Genomic DNA, 15,156 nt, shown 5'->3' on the forward strand with positions numbered 1-15,156 from the left:
AAATGTGTCTGGGAGGAATGCATTTAGAAGCTCCGTTTGAATCTTTACAAGCAGTAAAACATATACGGTATGTATGTTATGATTAAAACACATACTCATAATTTGTATTATCAAAAACAAAGGAAATACATTTTGGTTCTTGAACAGCTTCCAGGTCCAAGTCAGTTTTAGAGAGGGCAGTAACAGCTCATTGAACAAAGACATGGGAGTAACTCATTCTAATATACTTTATCGTAATGAAAGTTCAACTATTTAAATGGAAAGAAAAATCTCACACTGGATGTACTGTCCATCAATCCCACATTTTCTTAAACATATTCCACAAAAGAAATGTATAAGCACATACAGTATATACAAATGTTTTATTTATGTTAAACAGTTGACTTAAATGTTCTTGATCTTACTATTTACATCATTGGGAAACATGTTAATTGGGGATTATTTTTTTGTTTTATAAGGTTGCCAGTATGAAGGAAGCTCAGTTTTACCTGATTTCCCATCTGTCTTGGGGTCCATAATGACAAACTCTGGACGCAGTTTACTTATTCGCCGGCCTTTGAGGATAGGCACCAGACCTCCTAGGTACTCCAGGTACAGAGTGTAGCAGGGCCCCCCCACCTCAGGGTTATCCTCCGTACGCTTCATGGTACAGTGCAGACGCTCGTTTCCAGCTGTTGGGTAGCTCACAAAATCACGCATGTTGTTGGGATCAGGGATGGGGGGCTGAAAGAGAAAACATGGGGTTGTAGTGGAGTTCAAAAACTTATGCTACCACAACAATTTTAGGTGAAGTGTACTCCTGTAAAAGTTTGTTATGCTTAGCTACGCTTTGCCTGGGCTTATTTGTAGGGGAGAGGGTGACATCTATGACAGCAATGCTATGCATGAAGTAAATTTCCAGGAAGCTCTTCGCATCTATTTTCACGTTTTTTTAATGGATCTAGCAACCTCCTGTTTTGTGTTACCTTGATGGTGGGTACGAAAGCCGTAGTGACGTAACAACAGAGGCGGGAAGGCATGGTGAGCTTGGCAACATCTTTTTCCTCCTTCACTGCTGTGGCGATGCCCTGCTGGCAGAGAAGCTGCAGGTTGGCAACGCGGTGCTCCACTCGCACTACGTAGAGCGCCGGGCCACAGGCCAAGAACAGGCGAGAGTCCCGGTGACCCCAACACAGCGTGGTGATGGGTCGCTGCATAATGGAGGAGATATATTGGAGAGAGGATAAGATTGCTTTGTCACATTTACTACATTCTGCACTACATCCTTTCAAAATGTTAAAGGTTCTCTAAACGATATTCAGAGCATTAATATAGCATTACATTTGCAATGTAAAGATATAGTGGAGTAATGGCAACCTGAGCGGAGAATGAAGTCACTCTTCTTCTGTGTGTGTTGTAATCAGAGATTCTCCTTGCTTTGTTCACACAGCCGGGCCGACCGTGCGTACCTTTTAGTGCATGTTTGTGCATGTGAATGTGCCCCACTGGCTAGCTCATTGCCGCTGTTCTGCACTGCGCTCATACGGCGGTTGCAGCTGATAACGCCGCAGGTAAACACTGTAAGCTCTGTCAGCACCATTAGCTGCGAGCCACTGGCTCAGTGGAGAGCCATGTGCAGGCACTGGATATGCTCTGAATTTCGAATTTCGAGTCCTATCATTGAGGAAGGGAAATAAAATGCATACAATTCTGAGTACTGTGACTCAGACTACTCGTTAGACAGGTTTTAGCCAGGTTTGGCCCTGTTAAAGTTGATCACCTGTGCTGGTGTTTCCAGTGTATAGATGTGTTCACCCTGAACGTTGTAGAACTTAACGAGGGCGTTCCTGGTGGGGGGATGACAGGAGGGGTCGGGGGAGAGGAGGATCCTCTCCATCCCCGCCACTGCGAGGAGGTCCCCCTGCGAGCACCACTGGACCACCACATCTACAGCACATGTCACAGGGGAAAACGTACACTTTAACATATGCAGCCAATTTTTACCAAAAAAAATAGAAAACACAAAATATATGAACAAGTTAGTGAAAGAAGCAATGAAACAAAAGAAAAGAGACAAAGTTGCTGCAACACTTAGGCATGCATTAATGACAAGTCACCCACACACCTTTCAGACTGGTGCGGATGAGGGTGGGAGAGAGGTCATCGTAGTTGTTCATCAGGCTGATGTCTCCGGAGGTGAAGCTGACTGTCAGCAGTGGTTTCAGGCTCTGCACTGGGAAGAGACAAAGGACAACACAAACACTGTTAACAGGCAGCGTGACAGCGACACAATGAGGTGTGAGACAGTTTAAAGCACACAGTATCAACTGCAAATTAACAAAACTATAACTTGCATGTTTTTACATTTAAGTGTAGTGGATGTCAATCAATGTCTATCAAGGGAGGACTAGTGTTAAAATTATAAAACACCATGGCACTTAATAAAATGAAATAATTTATTCTACATCAACGTTATGTGGGGGTTTAACTTTGTATGGAAGAGTAAGTAACATTACTTATTACAGCCACGGTGTAGCCTGACATGAAATAAGGGAAGGACTTAATCAATTAGTCAATGAATCGATTGGTCAAACAACAGAAAATCATTCGGCAACCATTTGAAGAATTGATTGCCGGTTCCAGCTTCTCAATTGTGAGGCTTTGCTCCTTTTCTTTGTCTTATGCGATAGTAAACCGTGCATCTTTAGATTTTGGAGTGTTGGTTGGACAAAACAAGCAATTTGATGGCATCACCATGGGTTTTAGGAAACTGTGATGGGGCTTTTCCCTGACATGTTACACAGGATGAGATGATTAATATGCATTTCCAGAGTGGGCCATAAAATACTATCTGTGTGTGTGTGTGTGTGGGTGGTTATTTGTGAGGCCGTGTTTACTGTAGACGTAGTTGGGGGCTGTTATGAGAGAGGCAAGGACAGTTCCACATCCTTGGCAGCTGTAATTCATTTTCAGTGAGTTTCCACTGTGTCCTATTCATGAGAATACACTATTTCACTAACACACGCTCGTCACTGCTAGTGCATTTTTAGCTGAAAACGAGTGACATTCTCATTCAAACTGCTATAAATATAACACCTTCAGACAACCACCCATACGTTTTCCATTAAAACATCCTTGAGTCTGTCCTTTCACCAGCAATGACCCAAATACCAACACAAATGAAATATCCACCTCTGCTTTTGACTTTCAGCCCAATTCAGTTACTACTTCACATTAGTAATCCGTTCACAATGGGGTTTTGCATTAAATGAGATATATGCTGCTGCTGTAAATGCAGTGTGTTGTGCAGTGCAGTGATAATGGGTCATCATCATACATTATGATAGAGAGATCTGACAGAGGGGAGGAAGAGGCAGCCTAGTGTCTCAGTCAGGATGTCGACTTGAGAGATAATTTCTATCGGGGCCAATCAATTACTATTGACTGGTTTAATTAGTGAGTTAGAGCATAATCAGTGTTCCAGCTAAGGCAAGCACTTTTCAGCTTTACCACTTGGCCCACGGTGAAGTGAGGGAAAAAGAAAATAGCACAGCAGGAGGAGGACAGACCCTCACCAATACAGCCTTAGCAACTGGGACTAATTAAGCTCAAGAGAAAAAGGAGGCAAAAAGACAAAACAGGAACCAATAAAAATGAGGCTGTTACGTGGGCTGGTGCACACACACACACACACACACACATGGTGAGAGTAGCGAGAGGGTGGGGAACGCTAACCACATGCAACCCTTCTCTTGTGTGACTGCTCACGTCCCAGTGCACCAGATACACACCAGCCATCTACGTATTGGTATTGGACAGTGAACGCACCAGATACGCTCTCAGGCTCACTGTTGACTGCTGTTAATTACTACCGTTATACGTCTGTAGGCTGTCAGCACAGGAGGGCAAACATAGAACAACTGACATGGCCTGCATCATTAGAGGATTAACACAAATATTTGAATCATGACAATCTGAACAGTTAGTTGGAGGAGAACGTGGAGTGTAACGGCCGGGACACACAGGACAAGTGAGCAGCGCGGCTTGCTTTTTATTTTTCGCAACCATGTTAACAGGTTAGAGCAGCCATAAAGCCCGTGTAAGCAGCGCAGCTTCAGGCGCGGCTCGGCTGCGTGTCTACTGAATCTCTTCTAGAGATTTGAGGTGTTACCTATTTTTTCCGCATGCGGTTCACAGAAAAGATACAGTGAAAATGATCTTTTGACACTTCCTATTTCTGCTTTTTTCTGTGGAAAGAATTCTTTCATTTGTTAAAACTAGGCTTTTATTCTGAAATATTTGCAGGACAGTGTTGTAGAAAATGCAGTGACTTGCACGGCTGCATAAATGAATAGTACCGGCTTTTAATCGTGGACTATTATTATTTATAAATGAGCACACTCTTCTTAACCTTTTTCTGTCTAAAATCAATATAAATGATATTTATAATGAAATGAATCATGGCCATTATGAAAGGCAACTCTCTGTATAGAAAGAAATGGCTGTCAGAAGCAGCGCAGCAGCAGAGACGTTGCCGGTGTGGACACCACATGTGTGAGGGACGCAGCAGTTCAGCAAGGTAGACGTCACTCTCCTCTTCTCCTTCAACATAAACAGGCACTAATGCTAACAAAAGCATGCAGCCAACTGTGTCAACATCACACACAAGTACTTTATCCTTGACATTGCAGGTAAACATATCATAGCGAAGTCCTGCGGGGTTTGGTTAAAGAAAGTACCATTGAAAATACAGTCAGAGTAGATTAACACTGAAGTGACTTTTTTGTTCCACTACTGTACAAACTAGTGTTGTGTCAAACATTTCAAGACGACACACTTCCTTTTCCAGGTTTCCTAGGTGGAGGCTGTGATTGTCCACTTGAGTACACGGTGTAAGTGTGTCGCACATGAGGAGTCTAATGACGCACACAATTACGCTGTGACATCTGCTGCTGTTATGACAACAGCTACTGCAGCATTAACAGCAAACAGGAGGTCCAGGGGCAGCGTCAGCCCAATCCTCCTCCTCCTCCACCTCCTGCCCTCCATCTCTCACCGCAGCCCTCCACCCACCTTCTATTTGGTCACACTCTTTTGTTTTAATGCGTCTCTCCCTCCCCATCTTCACAACTGGCAGAGGAGCGGAAAATCGTTGAATAGTCACCTTCCCACTTCTGAAGCTTCATTAAATGGTTCGAAACGCCTGTGAGATCAGCATCACAAACGACTTTTCCTTCTAACTATAAGCTGCAATTAATACCTTTTGCACTTCAGCCCAATAGTACACTCCAATCCAAACAAAATAAAATGTTTTTTCACAGGACAACCTGCCATAATAATCACACTACTGCATGTAGCTAGACAGAAATGTAATGTGCTTGCTTCAGGCCAATAGTGTACATTTTAGGACAACTTTCCTTCTTTTAATTTGTTTCATTATCAACTTCGGAGGTGTGACTGCTTGTGCCCCATTTACAAGCTGCTTGATCACAGCATTTACTAAATGAGCAAACCCGAGGTTGTAGTGAGTATACAGGTATTTGATGCCTTATTCAAGAACAGAGTATACCACCCAGAGTTCTACTAAACCGGGCAAAGCAGGTATCTCAAGACAGACATATAAACATGACAAAGACAAAGTCAAAAGAGTTCAACAGCATGCAGCTGAACATGCAACATCTCATTCAGAGATAATATGATCGTAATATTACTCTAATGCCTTGACAGAGAACCCAGGCACAGTTTATGTCCACCTGTACACCAGTTTTCAAGTCATAAATATTCATGAGAATACCAGGGGGACTAAAGTGTGATTTATGCATGACGCATCTGCGAGGGTCGCGAGTGTCCGCACAGCTAAAGTGACGTCACACCATCAGACACGGCCCTTTGCGGGGGCTCCGTGCGGTAGATTTACGCCTGTCCGTGCACATCCAACTACGCGGACGTGGAGGTGGAAAAAAATGGAGAACTTTGTGGAGCTTTGAGAATGTTGGTTTGAAGCAAGGCGAAATCTGCATGGAGTATAAAAGATCTAAACGTTTCTTTGTCACGATTCGGCGTCAGCGTTTCCGTGCTACCGTCCTTGCGGAAAGTACAACCAAGGCTTGAGGCTACTAATGACAATACAGTGCAGACATACCAGCCATCACTTGTGTCCCCAACTTTGGTAATCTTTCACCTTCCCCTTGGACTTAAAGCACGAGGACGAATTGATAGAGCAGTAAAAGATGGAGGTAAAAGCTGGGAGGAGTTAGAAGCTAACAGATGGTCCCACATCTGCTTTATTCTGCGCGGAGGTACCTACGTATGAAACATCTTGACTACTCTACCCCCGCACTACAGTCCCTATAGGCACAACTCCTTACTAGGTAAACCTATACTACTCTCCAATTCTACATCAGATTATACTCTTACATCATGTCTACACCGGACATGTTTCAGTTGTGTGCCCGAAGAAGCCACAAAGAGCCGTCGATTCAAATCAAACCCTGAGCAGCATACCTTGCGGTGGGGAGTAGTCGTCAGAGTCTGTGTCGCTCTCACTGCTGTCCTCCACCAGGAAACTGGGATAGTTCCAGGACATGCTGACGATGCCATCCGACTCATGCAGCAGAATGTGGGCCAGCATGCGCCCATGGCAGTCCATCACTATCACCTGTCCATCTGCAGTACCAAACAACACCTAGAGAGAAATAGTAAAGGCTTATTAGGGAGAAAATGAAAGAAAACGACAGACATTTAACTTGGACACAAAGACAGAAGAAGAAAGAAATAGATACAGAGATGACAGATAGAGAGCAAAGAAAGCCAAGAGAAATGCATATCACAAGGAAAACAACTTGGAGAAATAGACATAAATGGGGTGAAGGCAATGAACAAAGACAGAGACGCATATACAGACTGAAAGTTTGATGATGTCCAACCTGAGCTGACAATTTAACAGCATGAAAGCAAAAACATAGCCTAACAAAACCACAACACATTCAAGACAGACGATGGTTGCTGTCACTCGCAGATGATTTCCCTCAGGGCCTGTCTCCGCCTTCTGAATGACAAGTCCACATACTAAAAATGGCAAATGATAACCTAAAACTTCTAGGTCTATTAGAAACGTTGTAGCCGTCACAGTTCTGTGGGATGTGTGTGTGTGTTACCTGCTGGTCGTCGGGGGTCCAGATACCACAGGTAATCTGGCTCTCCAGGTTGATCTCGGAGGACCAGTGTCTCTGCCCGCTGACTGATCCCACCAGTACAAAGCCATCGCGATAGGAGATAAGAGCCTGGGTGCCATCATGGGACCAGGTGAAGTCACTCACCTACAGGGCAGCAGACACATTAGTTAAGGATGAAATGATGATAATGACATGCTAGCTTGATTATTAAAAAGAACAACTAGTAGTTATCCGACAAATCCACCTTTTTATACACCCAAACTGTTGGTTACACCATCAGCAGCCCCTGATGTCATTTGAAATGTCATTTTGTAATGAAGAACTGAAATAATTACTCAATTTATCAATCATTTTTCATTCAATATTCCCCAATTTCAAATGTTTGGATTTTCTTTGTCTTATAAAAGAAAGAAAATTGAATATCTTTGGGTTTTGGACTGTTGCCCGGACAAGACAAAGAATTTGAGGATGCCTCCTTGGGCTCTGGGGCATTTTTTTCCCACAATTTTCTGGCATTTTCAAGCTAATCATTAGTTGCAGCCCTAAAGTAAACACAATATAATGCAATATCTGTCCAGCAAGAACAAGAAACTGGTCTTTATTAACAATGTTCAAGTGTTTTAGGTGCCGCAGTATTCTCACTTTCTAATGATGGCAAAGATGAGAATTTCGAAACACTTTGAGATGTTAAGAGGAGCATGGCCTCTAGGAGCCGCTAGCGAGGCATTTACACGTCACTAGTTTAATCCCAGTATTGTGAGCAGTACTTTCAGAATACCACATAATAAGGTACAATTAAATACATGCCCTCCTGCAGACTATTAATACTGAAAGGGTCTCGCTGAATTGAAATAATAATGTCAGTTTAAATGAATACACTTGTATGAAATAAAACCTTGACCTCCAGGGGATAAGAGCAGAGGTGCTATTTCAAACTGTATAATGCCATTTATTTAAAGAGCCAGGCTTTTGTTTAGACTGTCATCTACAAACTAAATTGATCACAAATGATAAGATGCCATCAGGATGTGTCAGACTCAGATCAGCAGATGTCAGTGATTGATGGATCTGGCCTACCCAACGTACGTCGCTCGGCAGTTATTATTAAAATCAGCACGTGCAATGTCAGGGAGGTTTTTTTTCCAGTTGGGAAATGTTGGAGGCAAATGGAATGTGCAAGAATGAAGTCTTAAAGTCTTAACTCTCCGTACAGGTTAATGTGTATATCCCTACTTCTTCTGTTTGAATATTTGTTTTGCTTCTATAGAGTGCTACAGGAATGAGTCCTAAAACCTGGAAATGAGTTAGAATTAAATAAGATTACTAAACGTCATCACACCGACTCGTCTGCCTTTACAGCCTGGTTGTGTATACTCAAGCTTATGATAAACGTGTGTTTGCCACACAAATAATTTTTGTCGAGGGGACCAGTGCGATGCCAATTTCCTGGTTTGCCTACATAAATAGGTAATTTCTGGAGCACTCTTACTGTTCTGTATTGTGCTCCCACTTAGTATTTATATGCACTCCTTTACATTTTCATGAATACTATTTTTATTTCTGTACATGCGTTCCATATTCAGTGTCGGTGCAAAGTAAACATGGACTTTTAATTACTGATTTAATTCATGTCCCATTCCTGTGTAATGTATTTTACCTGCGCTCCACGGTCATTGACCAGCTCCACTGACCAGCGGCCCTCGTATTGGATCCAAACAAAGATCCCTCCATCTGTATCACAGGTAGCCAGTTTCTGGAAGGGCTCATTCCACCGCACCAAGACCACCTTAAAAGACAAGAAGAAAAGGGTTAAAACAATGATTAGAGAGACTGTCCTGTGTCCTTATGACGGCCATTATCTGTGACCCTGTCAGTGTTCCTTTAGTGAGATAAGTATTTTCAGAGAGATATGCAAATTAAGTAATTCCAGATTGTGCTGTGTGTAGTACGGCAGGCAAAGAATTTATCAGTGGCCTTCCTGTGACACAGCTTTGCTCCCTTAACTACTACAGATAATGTGAGATGATCAACAATACAATGCCATGTCAGAGTGCCCTTGATCAAACTCTGAACTCTTGCCTGCACACTCACTGCTAGTCGCTCTAAATTGGGGCGTCAGCTGAAACTCCTAAAATGCAGAAAGTAATATCCAAGTTCCCACATTTCAAATGAGCTAAATTTAGCATCGAACCAGATGAAAATATATCACAAAGTGGGTTAACCTCATTTTGAAAAAGTCGCAAAGGAGCCGCTACTATCCTGAATATTACAGACAATGAGATGCAATCATGGAAACTCTTGTCAGAGTTGTCTAATCATACCACACTTCAAACATTTCAGACTGTTCCTCCTTGTTTGTGACCTGATACTGTACACAATGGATAGCTGATGTTGTGTATGCATCACTGCACAGGTTATGTTTCTGTTTTTATTCTATGAAAAGCATTTAGTTTGTCTAAATATGAATTAAAGGGAAATTCTAATCTAAAAGAGAGGGACAGTAAGAGGTGCTAAAAAAGTGCAGTGACGCATGAACGTCGCTACAGAAAATACATTGTGGACAAACAGTAAACGGCACAGCCTCTAACACCAGTGACTCACAGATGCATGGGTTTCTGTAATTGCCCAGAGGTCAGTAGATATAGACATGGATCATCACTCGCCTAAGGAATGAGTTACAAAGGAAGAAGGTGTTGATATCTGGCAGAGAGCATAATAGATCAAACTGTTCGTGATCTCTTTCTTTGACAGTGTCACCCATCTCAAAGGCACCCATTACAATCTCCATCCAGCCCTCTCCTCTATGTGTCTGGTCTTCTGTAACGTGACTCAGCCTGTTCCCAGAGGAATAATCCTAAACAGGGAGCAGCTCTGCTCTTGCTGAGTGAAGCACGTGGGCTGTACACGCTCAAACACACAACACAGGGCAGGTTTTAGTGGGGGCTTACGCTCTTTGAGTGCAAGTCCAACAGATCAGTGGCTGAGAGTTGGATAAGCCTGCCAGTCTTGCTCTTTTGCCCCAAACAACACCAACCCCCCACCTCGACAAACACACAGTCCAATCTATCCATGGTCCAGCAGAACAGGTGTTATTAAAGCTAGGGTTGGTAATGTTGAGAAACTAGCAAGAGTATGCTAGATTAAAAAAAATATCCAACCAAAAACTGAGCCCAGTGTTGCCACCGTTTTTTAGCCAGCAGCACTAGCTCCAGAAGTCCCTAAATCTAGCGAGAAGGTCAACAACACTGACAGTCCGTCCGTTCAGGCCTCCCTCTAAAGCAACTCCCACAAAATTATCATTACGAATGTAAACATATCATAATGAACATAAACAACGAACATGGCTATTGTTAGTACTCACAGCTGTAAAGCTAGCAGCTTGTGGAAAACTCCGGTTTTAATTTGATTTAAAATGATATTTTGACACCCATTTCACCTTTAACAAATATTGCACCTCCGTGATTTGAAAATTGCATTAGACATTATTGCAATTTCGATAAAATTTCGATTAGTTGTGCAGCCCTACCACAAATACTGGATTTGTTTTTGTCATCCATCCATCCATCCATCCATCCATCTTCAACCGCTTATCCGGGATCGGGTCGCAGGGGCAACAGCTCCAGCAGGGGACCCCAAACTTCCCTTTCCCGGGCCACATTAACCAGCTCTGACTGGGGGATCCCGAGGCGTTCCCAGGCCAGAGTAGAGATATAATCTCTCCATCTAGTCCTGGGTCTTCCCCGTGGTCTCCTCCCAGCTGGTCGTGCCTGGAACACCTCCCAAGGGAGGCGCCCAGGAGGCATCCGTGCTAGATGCCCGAACCACCTCAACTGGCTCCTTTCGACGCAAAAGGAGCAAGGACTCTACTCCGAGTCCCTCACGGATGACTGAGCTTCTTACCCTATCTCTAAGGGAGACGCCAGCCACCCTCCTGAGGAAACCCATTTCGGCCGCTTGCACCCGCGACCTCGTTCTTTCGGTCATGACCCAACCCTCATGACCATAGGTGAGAGTAGGAACGAAGATTGAACGGTAGATCGAGAGCTTTGCCTTCCGGCTCAGCTCTCTTTTCGTCACAACGGTGCGGTAAAGCGAATGCAATACCGCCCCTGCTGCTCCGATTCTCCGACCAATCTCACGTTCCATCGTCCCCTCACTCGCGAACAAGACCCCGAGATACTTAAACTCCTTCACTTGGGGTAAGGACTCATTCCCTACCCGGAGTAGGCAAACCACCGGTTTCCTGCTGAGAACCATGGCCTCAGATTTAGAGGTGCTGATTCTCATCCCGACTGCGTCACACTCGGCTGCGAACCGATCCAGTGAGTGCTGGAGGTCGCAGACCGATGATGCCAACAGGACCACATCATCTGCAAAAAGCAGCGATGAGATCCTCAGCACACCGATCTGCAAACCCTCCTCCACCCGACTACGCCTCGATATCCTGTCCATGAATATCACGAACAGGATTGGTGACAAAGCGCAGCCCTGGCGGAGGCCAACCCCCACCGGAAACGAGTCCGACTTATTGCCGAGGATCCGAACACAGCTCTCGCTTTGGGCGTACAGGGATTGGATGGCCCTGAGAAGTGCCCCCCTCACCCCATACTCCCGCAGCACCCCCCACAGTATCTCCCGGGGGACCCGGTCATATGCCTTCTCCAAGTCCACAAAACACATGTAGACTGGATGGGCATACTCCCAGGCCCCCTCCAGGATCCTTGCGAGAGTGAAAAGCTGGTCCGTTGTTCCACGGCCAGGACGGAATCCGCATTGTTCCTCTTCGATCTGAGGTTCGACTATCGGCCGAACCCTCCTTTCCAGCACCTTGGAGTAGACTTTACCAGGGAGGCTGAGCAGTGTGATACCCCTGTAATTGGCACACACTCTCTGGTCCCCCTTTTTGAAAAGGGGAACCACCACCCCGGTCTGCCACTCCTTAGGCACTGTCACCGACTTCCACGCGGTGTTGAAGAGACGTGTCATCCAAGACAGCCCCTCCCCACCCAGAGCCTTCAGCATTTCTGGGCGGATCTCATCAACCCCCGGGGCTTTGCCACTGTGGAGTTGTTTGACTACCTCAGTGACTTCCACCAGGGTAATTGATGATGGTCCCCCATCAGCTTCCAGCTCTGCCTCTACCATAGAGGGCGTATTGGTCGGATTCAGAAGTTCCTCAAAGTGCTCCTTCCACCGCCCGATTACCTCCTCAGTTGAGGTCAACAGTGTCCCATCCTTACTGTACACAGCTTGGATGGTTCCCCGTTTCCCCCTCCTAAGGTGCCGGATGGTTTTCCAGAAGCACTTTGGTGCCGACCGAAAGTCCTTCTCCATGGCTGCTCCGAACTCCTCCCACACCCGCTGCTTTGCCTCCGTCACGGCAGTGGCTGCTGCTCTTCGGGCCCGTCGGTACCCTGCAACTGCCTCCGGAGACCTCCGAGATAACATATCCCGGAAGGCCTCCTTCTTCAGTCGGACGGCTTCCCTGACCACCGGTGTCCACCACGGTGTTCGAGGATTGCCGCCCCCTGAGGCACCTAAGACCTTAAAACCACAGCTCACCGCCGCAGCTTCAGCAATGGAAGCTTTGAAAATCGTCCACTCGGGTTCAATGCCCCCAACCTCCACAGGGATGCCAGAAAAGCTCCGCCGGAGGTGTGAGTTGAAGATCTCTCGGACAGGGGCCTCCTCCAGACGTTCCCAGTTCACCCTCACTACGCGTTTGGGCTTACCAGGTCTGTCCAGAGTCTTCCCCCACCCTCTGACCCAACTCACCACCAGATGGTGATCAGTTGACAGCTCCGCCCCTCTCTTCACCCGAGTGTCCAAAACATGCGGCCTCAGATCAGATGATACGATTACAAAATCGATCATCGACCTTCGGCCTAGGGTGCTCTGGTACCACGTACACTTATGAGCATCCTTATGTTCGAACATGGTGTTCGTTATGGACAATCCATGACTAGCACAGAAGTCCAACAACAAACGACCACTCGGGTTTAGATCAGGGAGGCCGTTCCTCCCAATCACGCCACTCCAGGTGTCTCCATCGTTGCCCACGTGCGCGTTGAAGTCTCCCAGGAGAACTATGGAGTCCCCTACTGGAGCCCCATACAGGACTCCATTCAGGGTCTCCAAGAAGGCCGAATACTCCGAACTGCTGTTTGGTACATACGCACAAACAACAGTCAGAGTTTTCCCCCCCATAACCCGAAGGCGTAGGGAGGCGACCCTCTCGTCCACCGGGGTAAACTCCAACGTAGCGGCACTCAGCCGGGGATTTGTGAGTATCCCCACACCCGCCCGGCGCCTCACACCATGGGCAACTCCAGAGAAGAATAGAGTCCAACCCCTATCCAAGAGTACGGTTCCAGAACCGAGGCTGTGCGTAGAGGTAAGCCCTACCAGATCCAACTGGTAGCGCTCCACCTCCCGCACAAGCTCCGGCTCCTTCCCCCACAGAGAGGTGACGTTCCACGTCCCCAGAGCCAGCCTCTGCCGCCCGGGTCCAGTCCGTCGAGGTCCCTGGCCTTCACTGCCACCCGTGTGGCAGCGCACCCGACCCAAGCGGTTCTTCCTGCAGGTGGTGAGCCCACAGGATGGAGAGGAGGGGGGTGCCACGTTCCTTTTTCGGGGTATCCCCGGCCGGGCTCCGTGGCAAGCCCGGCCACCAGACGCTCGTTGACGGGCCCTCCGTCTGGGCCTGGCTCCAGACGTGGGCCCCGGGCTTCCTCCGGGCCGGGTAACTCCTCCTCTGCCTCGTGTCGTTTTTGTCAAAGCATTTGATTTATTGATTGCTGTCGTGTGTTTTTGAAGATTACCAACCCTAGCTTTAACTGTATGTTCTTATGACAATCTTATATTCCTCAGAGAAGAGAAAGAAAAGTTATGGAAAACCAAAGTCTAAAATAATTCTCCCTCCAGCTGTATTTTCAACGTCAATATTAGGCTGCTTAAGCTTCAGGGGAAATGAACATCGGAGATACATCACACAGTCAAGGCCACGTGTTTAATGAGTGAGGCAATTAGTTAAACCATCATCTGTAACTAATTGTTAAAACTCTAAGCAGCATGACGTAATGGGCCTCATGCAGGAAGCGATGTACAAACAAATTACCTCTCATTTTTGTTCGTATCCACAATTTGTTCTGATTTTATTAGTACCCATTTATTTCATGGATCACCAACGTTTTCTGGTTTTGCTCTTCTCTTAGGTAAGAGTACATTTAATGAGAGGTCGAGAGCTATCTGACCACGATAAGAAAAAAATATGTTGTTCTCATAGTCAACAAATTAAATGAAACCAGTACTGACGCTCTGGAAAACCACATGTTTACTCCGTTTAAGTTTAATTAAAAGTACCTCAATTTCACTACTGCTGAAGTTCTTGTTCTTACAGCATTTTTTGGTGGCATCTCTCCAATTCTTGAGCATTTGCACACAGCAAAACGCCTGCCCTTATACAGTGTTTAGGGGACATTACTTATGCTAATAATAAACAAATCGGTCACGCGCCTCCAATTTATGATCAAATGGGATACATCATCCACCACACCTGGGTAAGAGTAGATTTTAGATGACTTGACTTCTCTTCTTTTTCCTCTTAAAAGAAAATTAAGAGAAAATATAAGATACATTTAAAAGAGTGTTGCTGAATGAAACCTAATGTTGGGATAAGAGGAGAAAAGGTCAGTTGTCAGGCTGGAGTTAGTCTAATAATCACCAGCATATGGTAGAAGAAATTCCAGGTAGCTTTTGTCCAGGTTCTAAGGTAAGTTATATACTAGGCAATTCTTAGTGCACTGTACATGAGAGTAATGCTCCAATAAATACAAACAGGGGTAAAAGTAAATTATTTTCACATTTTCCAGTAGAGATGTTTTGATGCAATTGCAGCAACAATGCTGAGGTAGCTCCAACCACTAAGCACATTTATCCTGCAGGGTTTACCAACAATTCCCTATTAGTCACTGCCTTGTGTATTGTTGAATGTCTGCAGTGA

At 45.5% G+C, this 15,156-nt stretch overlaps 1 protein-coding gene across 2 annotated transcripts in view; it reads right to left on the minus strand.

The window, feature by feature from the left end:
- tulp4a (TUB like protein 4a) overlaps positions 1-15,156 on the minus strand; it is a 38,357-nt gene that overhangs the window by 9,284 nt on the left and 13,917 nt on the right. For both annotated transcript variants that reach the window (XM_074614965.1, XM_074614964.1), the window contains exons 3-9: positions 8,812-8,940; positions 7,137-7,298; positions 6,484-6,664; positions 2,105-2,212; positions 1,760-1,926; positions 966-1,190; positions 489-723 (exon numbers count right to left, since the gene is read on the minus strand). In XM_074614965.1, coding sequence (XP_074471066.1) covers positions 489-723; positions 966-1,190; positions 1,760-1,926; positions 2,105-2,212; positions 6,484-6,664; positions 7,137-7,298; positions 8,812-8,940 — 1,207 coding nt within the window. The remainder of the gene's footprint in view (positions 1-488; positions 724-965; positions 1,191-1,759; positions 1,927-2,104; positions 2,213-6,483; positions 6,665-7,136; positions 7,299-8,811; positions 8,941-15,156) is intronic.

This window comes from Sebastes fasciatus, chromosome 18 (assembly GCF_043250625.1).
Source record: "Sebastes fasciatus isolate fSebFas1 chromosome 18, fSebFas1.pri, whole genome shotgun sequence".
NCBI classification, from domain to species: domain Eukaryota; kingdom Metazoa; phylum Chordata; class Actinopteri; order Perciformes; family Sebastidae; genus Sebastes; species Sebastes fasciatus.